Source organism: Schistosoma mansoni, chromosome 2, assembly GCF_000237925.1.
Source record: "Schistosoma mansoni strain Puerto Rico chromosome 2, complete genome".
Lineage (NCBI taxonomy): Eukaryota > Metazoa > Platyhelminthes > Trematoda > Strigeidida > Schistosomatidae > Schistosoma > Schistosoma mansoni.
The window spans coordinates 21,798,138-21,808,028 of record NC_031496.1 but is presented as its reverse complement, the minus strand read 5'-3'; the positions used below and the strand labels follow the sequence as shown (position 1 = coordinate 21,808,028).

Sequence of the window (9,891 nt, the reverse complement as noted above, 5' to 3'; positions counted from 1 at the left end):
AATGAATAATTTATTCAAAGCAACAGAACATTTAAAACATTTAAAAAATATTTTAAATAGTAAGTTATATTCTTTGAATATGATTTTGTTTCAGTCGATTTGGTTGAGTTGTGGAGAATTCGATTATTCAGAAGGTACAATGATGTAATAATTATGTATAGTTAATGTAGAACCCTCCTTACTCTCTCTTTCTTCTGATGGTTGATTGGATTATGAAGACCTCCACATCGGAGAGGAAGAACGGAATACTGTGGACAGCTCGGAATCAACTAGACGATTTGAACTTCGCAGATGATCTAGCTCTTCTACCAAATACACATCAACAAATACAGATGAACACAACCAGTGAAACAACAGCCTCTGAAGCAGTAGACCTCTATTTTTTTCTTTTTTAATTCTAAGATAAAGAAATCATGATTGTAAACTATAAAAAGAGTGTAATTTCTCTTTTCGATTTATTGATGACCTCTTGCATTATCAGGTGAAATAGTTCTTGATGAAGTCTCTTGATATTCTTCCCATATTTGTGTTTCACTTGTCCATGAATGTTCATCATTTTCATGTCTTACTTGCATACGTGATGGAATTAATTTATAATCATTATATAATGGTGATGTTATATCAATTCGAGTACATGATACACTTCTAGTATCAGGTAATATATTAAATGGATGATATAAATTAGATGTACTCAAATCTCTAGTTGTAAAAACATCATCTGATCTAGTTCTTGGTATATTGAATTCATGATGATATTGATTAGTTTGATGATGATAATTTTCTTCAATATCATCATGTTCATAATTTAAAGATACTTGAGAAGGAGCTAAAAGATTTACTTGTGTTGATAATATAAGTGATCCTGGTTCTTTATTTGGTGTACCTGATGTTGTTAGATAACGTTGTGGTTCTATTTCTTCAATAAATCTTAACCAACCAGCTTGTTTTGCAGTTAGAAAACTACACCATTTAGTTGGAATAAAATCTTCTGCTAATAAATGCCCTGTAGAATTCATACTACGTAACATTGGTCTTGCTGGCCAATCAGCAGCAACTTCACCAGTTTCCCAATTTAATAATCCTAAACGTACAGCTTCTAATGGACCTAACCAAGGAGATGGTTCACCACCAGGACAAACATGAGTAAGTTGATAAACTTTACAACTAACTGGCTCATCTAATTCATCTTCCATAGATTCTGTTGTGGGAGTTGATGGTTCTAATTGTATTATTTGTCGACCAGCACCTTCTTCTATAGTAATCCATGTATTTGTTAAACTATCTAATAAACGTATTTCATCTTCCGTTGTTTCCAGTATACCATTTGCTATTGCTAAATTAGGGGATAGTACTTCACCCGTAGCTGTATTAACAACGCTTGTTAAATAAGCTTTGCACCAACTAAAGTATACTCGTTCAATTAATAGTAATACAGGTGTATTTGTTATAATATTTCTATCATAATGACTTGATGAACTAGTTAATCGTATACGTCCTTGTTGATAAGCCGTTTCTAATGGAATAGCAACTCCGGTCATTGGATCCACATATTCATTGACTTCACCAAGTCGAATCCATCCTCTTCTTATTGCCATTGCAACTGGTGCAAATAATCCTGTTCTTGGACTAGCCACTTCACGGATATTATTCCATTGTATACATGATGTTGAATATTGAGATTCAAATAATTCATATTGTAATGTTCGTTGACGTAGTTGAACTAAAATTTTCGACCTGTACAATAAAATAAAAATTATATGACAATTAGTATAGTTAAACAAAACTATTTTGTCATTTGGTTCCACTCTTCATAAAATGTTTTTTTGTTCTCAGAGTTTATTTTTTGAAATTCAAATATGAGGATTTTATTTAATACAACGGTCAACCCGAGATGGAGAAAAACAGACCATCGATGACATTAAATGAACGTCACAGTTTACTGTAGATCGACTGAAACAATGATAAGTCAATGATTTCCAATCTACTGTTTGTAAGAAAACGTATTACAAATACAGAGTTAATACATTAAACTGCTGTGGAGTCTTAAACAAAAGCAATACACTTATTTAGTTCACTATGGTTCGAGAAATTTAAAATCCGGATATCAACTCCGGATTTCTCAAAAAGGGGAGGTGTTATATCCCCTGGTGAATTATGAATGGTAACTCTAAGGACTATTTATCGACCAATGTATTATGCCTATTTCCTATTGTACAATTGTTACGTAACTAAACTATCCATATTCGTGTTTCTCTTATCATTAGCTTTATTTTGATCTTTGATTTATTATCATACGATTCTTGAGTTATAATCAGTTTATTGATTACTTTGGTTTGTATAAAAACTCAGTATGTTTGTAAATAATGATTCATATTGCCGAGGCTGTTATTTGTGTTCTGGACTTAACGGGCTGGGCTAGGCAGATAGGAAGGACCGAATAGCACCCAAGACTGCTCGTACGATCTCAAGTATCATTTGCGTCCGATCAGTAAAATCCACTACCTCTCTAATTGCACGTTCATATATATATTACGAGCCCATACGATATAACAACTGGCAACGGGTAAAAAAATGGCTTTAACTTCCGACCAATTTCAGTTGCTAATCCAGAGACAAGAGCAGCGTTTTAAAAAGAGTCAGTTGGATTTCATTGGCAAGTTACATGCAAAGCTGCTGAATCACCCATGCTTTGGGGGTGCAACGGAAGTTGACGCATTGATTTCCAAATTGCGTACAGAACTGGAAATCGATTGCAGAACAAATGAATATGCAGAGGAAAGCCTCTATGAATCCGTGAAAAGCAGTAATTTAAGCGAAACAATAGTCACATATGATCAGCCCAGTAGTCCAGTATTGTCTGTTTCAGAGGCATGCTCTATACGTGGCTCAAATCCTACTATCCCTGAAACAAAACGTGCGAACAATGAATCGTCCAGTTCACAGAAAGACAATATCTTATTAAGCGCCCATAAAATTGCTGCAGTACCCGTCCACGAAGAAACGGGGAACAAACCGAGCAGTATAGTGAATACAGTGGCGCCAAATCAAACCAGTCATGATGCGAAAAATTTTTCTAATGAATCTAATGATCAAGATTATCCAATTGTTCTGCCAGATCCCGATTATTTTGCTGATTCATATGTTCGTGTTCAAATCTCTTATAAAAATGGGAGAAAAATATCGGATGCATTAAATGATAATCAAGAATCCAATACAACTTTCATAGATACTGATTATCCTAATGATTCATTATCTACTAATGAGGTTCCGAGTAAATTCAAGGAAACTGTTTCACAAGAATCAAACGCTGGTGACCTCAAATCAATTGTCGTCAATCCTCATGATCCAGTCAGTTCTAATTATTTCTCCTTTAAATATGACAAACATGTTCTATATAATGTCACATTAATAGTAACTTGGCTATATGAGGATCCAACAGTCTTTCGTGGTGGAGGAGGAATTCGAGAAATTTAAAATCCGGATATCAACTCCGGATTTCTCAAAAAGGGGAGGTGTTATATCCCCTGGTGAATTATGAATGGTAACTCTAAGGACTATTTATCGACCAATGTATTATGCCTATTTCCTATTGTACAATTGTTACGTAACTAAACTATCCATATTCGTGTTTCTCTTATCATTAGCTTTATTTTGATCTTTGATTTATTATCATACGATTCTTGAGTTATAATCAGTTTATTGATTACTTTGGTTTGTATAAAAACTCAGTATGTTTGTAAATAATGATTCATATTGCCGAGGCTGTTATTTGTGTTCTGGACTTAACGGGCTGGGCTAGGCAGATAGGAAGGACCGAATAGCACCCAAGACTGCTCGTACGATCTCAAGTATCATTTGCGTCCGATCAGTAAAATCCACTCCTCCCTAAATTGGCGTTCATATATTAAATTGGGCACTCATACGTTATAACAACTAATTCTCCAACTTATATTAGTGAGTATTAAAAATAATTCCTTGAAGAATATTAGTGTATTGAAGATAAACTAATTTAATATTTACATATTTTCATAACTATAAGAATGTTATAAGTGAAATTAGAATAATGATCAGACCAGAACAAGTGTTCTTTAAATTATCATTTTAATATTATATTATATCAGGTAGTTTTCCTCTGCCTAAGTACCGAAATGATAACGTCTCAGACTTTGAAGCCAAATAATGATATATTCCAATCCTGCAGGTAGCATCAGTTCTATCAAGACAGGAAGTACGCCTTACTGACAGGTGTCAATAAACACGAAGCCTAAGTTCAGGGTTTCTTGTAGACCATCTAACATCAGAATTTTGAAAACAACTATCATTGTAGATTACTGAATATATAAGTGATAAATGAATCTAATCTGCTTACAGATCCAGATATCAATTATTAATATTATTTTATACTACAAGGATCATATATTCATATAAACATACATGGATTAGTTTACTACAAAACGAAATCGACAAAAAAAATCAAGTGCTTAAATATTACCTTACATAAACCCATATAATTCACAAAAGATATGATAGGCATTTAGAAAGTTCTTAAAAAATGAATCACCATATATTTTATGGGTAAAATGAAAGAATATTAAATCTTGGAATTCTTTTTCTGAAGTCAGTTCTACATATAATTAATAATTGACACAGAATAGATGGCATCTGATTAGCAGTGGAGTTCAAGATATGCGTTCCATTCTGCTTCAAACTCGTCAGTTGGATGTACCTGTATCCCAGAATAAATGTCTACTCCGGGACTCGAACCCAGTACTGCTAATTTCAAACTCCATTGAGTTACTTCACTTAGCAACTACGTCCAGACGGCCATTCACATGAGCGATGGATATGAATTTTTATTTTGTTTTATTTATTCAAATAGCGAAATGGATAACATGGTGGTTTTTAAAGCGGACAGTACTGGACTCGAGTCACGGTGAGGACAGCAACTCTGCTATGCAAGTAAATCCAGCTGACAAGTATCAAGCAGAATGAAACACATATCTTGGATTCCACTAATAGCCACATTTCATCTATTTTATATCAACTGGTCATAATAGCACAATCGAGGTAATCCGCACAAAATGTTTATATGCCAATCAAGATCGATCATATTTTAATCAACAATATCAACGATGGGACGATCTAAATATCATAGAATTTTGGATATTTTTTTAAACAAATTTAGAAATAATCGGATTTTTATTTAAAAAAAGAAGAATGATTTAAACCTTAAAATCAATTTAATACATTTATTTATTATTTCATTCGAAAACGTGATATGGTTCGTTTCATATCTGAGCTCTATCTACTTACCGACTTATCTACCTATCTACCTACCTACTTACTCACCTATCTCCTAATCAGTCATTACCTTCATCTTCAATAATCCAAGCAGTATGAAATAAAGAGAAGAATATGCAATTGTTCAAACTTTTTAAACTACTTATACAATCAATTTTCTTCTCAAATTACTGATTCATCATCATCATTTTTTATATTTAAAAGAATCTTATTGTCAATCGTGTCCTGACTTGATTATATGAATTTTCAATAATTACTTGTATGATATTACATTTTGCCTCATGAATTAAAAGTCTTTTCTCTTTGATAATTTTCGATAGTTCAAGAAGAAGACGAAGTTCATCAGAATTATGTGATATATTTGCGCAATACATTTCGAACAATCTGATCACACATATACTTGTTAAGAACATTTATATATAAAAATAAAAGGTCAACTAGACTGAAAATGGGGGGTGTAAGAGGAGACAAGGATAATAATAATAATAAACAAATTGAAATCTAATCACTTTGGATAATAAGTTACTATTACCAAGGTAGGTTTAAGGTGAGAACAAACCGTTTTTGAATACACAAAGGGGGTTTGAATTTTCGTATGGCTAAAGCTTCAATAAACCTTAGTATACGTCCTTGAAGGCTACACTACAAATGCTGACTTGATGTCAACCTTATGACCAGTTTCAACCAAATGTTTCGCAATGGATGAAGATGTTTGACTATCCTGTGATCTTATTTGACCATTGGAATTCATTTGGTTCTGCAGCCATTTAGGTATGTGATCCGCCACCCTTAATTGCAGATCACGATTGCTCCTCCCTATGTACGTGTTACCGCACATACATATAAATTGATATATACAATGGGATGTGACTCAATCGCTTATGTGTTGTTTAGGTTTTTGGTGAAACATCGACCTTGTCTTTTCAATGATGACAAATTGAGCTGCATAAAATGTCCTGTTTATGGCTAATTTCAGTCTGCGTTTCAACATGAGACTATTTTAGCTCGAATCAATTTCTGTACTAAATGAGACTATGAAATTATTGATCAGAATGAATAGAGATAAAATATAATGGAAGAAATAATAATATAGTTCTTTAGTTAAGGAAGGAGTCTGCAATATATACTAAGTGATATGAATTAAACAAGAATTAATAATATGCGGTAATGGCTAATGAAATTCTTTGTATCTAAGACATTAATGATAATAATATCAAGATATGTGAATAACTCTAGCTAAATGGAAGTTTACATGTATATTAATGAAATTAGATCATTTTATCGTTGAGATTTGTACTGATTTGTTAGAATTGAGGCTAAATATAGTACAAGGAAAGGTTAAATATATTTCTTTTGCATTCAAACCTTTTTCTTTCTTTTAAACCTCTATAGTTATTACAAGGGGTTTTGTGCAGATTTTTAGTAATTTTATGGAGTTGAGATCATAAGTCAATTGAAGATAGACCACCACGGAAAACCTGGAAGTACTAGACGACCGTTTCGTCCTATTATGGGACTCCGGCTCAGTGATCTATCGGTTAAGTGCTCTGGAGCGAGACTGGTAGGTCATGGGTTCGAATCTCGAGAGTGCGGGATCGTGGATGCGCACTGCTGAGGAGTCCCACAATAGGACGAAACGGTCGTCCAGTGCTTCCAGGTTTTCCATGGTGATCTAGCTTCAATTGACTCATGATTTCAACTCTATAAAATCACTATAGTTATTGTTTCTAAATTCTACAAGACTCTGAATCTGACTAATTTTGGTAGATTATTATTTACACGATAAACTTTTAGAAACAAATGATACTCACTATCTGTATTATCAGTTCTAATAACTCAATGTATATGCCTTAAAATTGCTCATTCTTTTGAATAACTAACTTAGGAAAACTTATTAACATCACTTATAATTTAAACATATAAATGGAAATTGATGTCATTTTAAAGTTGTTGTCTGTTAGATAAACCTTTCTTACATAAACAAACATACGTGAAAATGATTTTGTGAATAGCTACCACTAATGAAACATGTTTAAAAGAAATAATTTGGAAATGAATTGGATGTAAATTACATGATCAAGTTAATCTAACTGGCAAATTGGAGAAAAATAATCAACTTTACTGTAGCAGGTGAATTTTGCCGAAACCTATGTGCTGGCTACCATTTCTTCGATTGAATTCGTAACAAGACTACTTGAAAAGATTATTCTTAAACATTTTATATATATTTTCTGTGAATAATTCATTGAAGAGGCATCGAATGTTTAAGATTTCTGGGTTGTTTTTTTATTATTAAGTGAAGTATTTCGACAACGGCATTAGGTAAAGCTTTCTACATCTTAGCCAGCAGTTCTCATGTTCAAACCCAGATTCACCTAATTTATTTTAGACAGCCAGGTAGTAATAGTTGTTCTCGCATGAACAATGTGGGCAAAAGTTGAATACATGAACATGAGCCTGATAAGAGTTAAAGAAAACAAGAGTTTTTCCCAAGTAACATTTATATTATCTGTAGTGTTACTATTTATGCTACAAAGCTAGTTGACAGAATTCCGCCAACACTAATACAATTCTGTTTATATCTCAACTGACTTATTTATAACATCTGTGGCTGGGGCACTGTGCAACGTAAGTTTTAGTATGTGAGTAAACATACGTTCGCTCAAGGCCATGAATGCAAAGTCAGACATCATAAAACCTTATTTCATTAGTTCCTGCCGGTACCATTCAACAAACCGAATTAATCACTTGTGTTAAGACATTATCATTAGAAAGTATTTCTAAGTTGATACTATTTGTCTTTCAGGTAATTTCCATCTATTCTAAACAGTATTTCATACAGTTATATATCATGACTTTAAAACTCACATGTGGTGGGTTTCTTCTGTAAGCATACCAACTTTTTCTACGATATCATCAGATTGGAAGCGTTCTGCAGATTCGTGAATTGAGATATCTTCTACTTGCCAATCCTTCTGGAACTTTTTCTCGAGATCTGATTCTATAGGAATTGCTTGTGTGCCGCTACTGATAAGCACCTTTTCACCAGAATCAGTTGGTAATCTAGAGCAAATATTCAGTTGGTGAGACCTATATTTTGACACAGATATATCTTCACTTTTATGCCCATCAGATCCAAGCAATCTGATGCCTGCCTTAATTACTTCACACAGATCCTCATCAGCCCATTCTAAGTCACCTGAAGAGATAATACTGGCCAGGTGAATTACTGATGTCTGAATACCCGTAGTGCTTAAACGCCTAGAACTTTCTTCACGTAAGTCCATTGAAGAATGACTTTCTTTTGTTTTGATAAAGTATTGTTGATCATAGAACGGATCTGTTTGCACACCCAATTCACAAACAATCAAATCCTCCTCCTCTGTGAATTCTTCCGTAATTTTTATTTGACTATAAACCTTTTTACTTTTCTTCTCAGTTATCTCCAAGATACGTTCTTCGATTACGTCGATAGGTTCACTAACTTGTTCCATTCGAGATTCTGTGTATGAATCTTGTTCAACTTGAGTCCATGCTTCTGCAATTTGATCTTTTATTAGTCTTCTTTGATAAATTTCAAAAATATCCTCTTTGAATTTTTCATGTCTTTCAGTCTGCATAGAAATTCCGTAATGATCTGTTTGGGATGCTGTTGGTATATGTGTAGGACAAAATTGACACTGGACTTCACATACTTGTCCTAGTCTTGAGCGTATCAAATATGCTTCATAAGTGTAACTTGATCCACTAAGCGGGGATTCAGATCTTGATATTTCGGATTCAGAAGGTGAACTATGCGAAAGTGAATCAAACACAATTTGAATGCCAACATCTGCTGCTGTGACAGGCTCTTCCATGGCCATAGAGGCCTGTTCACGTACCGACCCAAACTCCCGACGGCTTTGATAATAATCAAAGACAGAATGCGTTGGGGGACATTTTTCCCAAACTTCAGTTACACTACCTTCATGAAGCAAGCGCTTTGTGTATCGAGAATATGATGTACCTGACACAGTTTGCTCACTATCATCATGTCCACTCGATTCTTCTAGTATTACATTTTCGTTTTCTATATGATGCTCAACAACATAGTCTGTAGAAATGTCTTTCATGTAGAAGTCTTTTGTATGTCCTTTATAAACTGAGCTGGTCAGATTGACTTGAACTTCTGCGTCAGTAACAAGCACGGAACTGCTTGGTGCTGAGTAGTAATAACGTTCAATTAAACGTTCTCTAATGTCTGTAGAACTAATGTTTTGAAATAAGACGGCGACTTTTGAGTCTATATCATCAGTCATGGTTTCAGCATCTTGATTATCAATGATGATGTGTTTCTGAATCTTATCAAACGTCATGGGTTGAGTTTGACAGCCGGCATTTTCTTGAGCAGGTTCATAAATATACTGGACTGAGAAGTTTTTCCTGTTGACGGTAGGTAATTGGCTGCCAGGTAAGGAAGGCGAGTATTCTTTTTGAGAATCAGGCCTACAAATATACGACTCTTCAGTTTGTACACAACTATCAACCAAACAACGATGTAAATCTTTCAAATTATCGTCAACTAACTCCCATTCAAGATCCCCAGAGTCA

At 33.9% G+C, this 9,891-nt stretch overlaps 1 protein-coding gene across 1 annotated transcript in view; it reads right to left on the bottom strand.

The window, feature by feature from the left end:
- Positions 1 to 73: 73 nt before the first annotated feature.
- Smp_157380 (hypothetical protein) overlaps positions 74 to 9,891 on the bottom strand; it is a gene marked incomplete at its 5' end in the record, with an annotated part of 45,583 nt that continues 35,765 nt past the window's right edge. Inside the window, one exon of the mRNA XM_018796083.1 lies at positions 74 to 1,734. Within this exon, the coding sequence (XP_018650331.1) occupies positions 456 to 1,734 (1,279 nt within the window). The 3' untranslated portion in view covers positions 74 to 455. The remainder of the gene's footprint in view (positions 1,735 to 9,891) is intronic.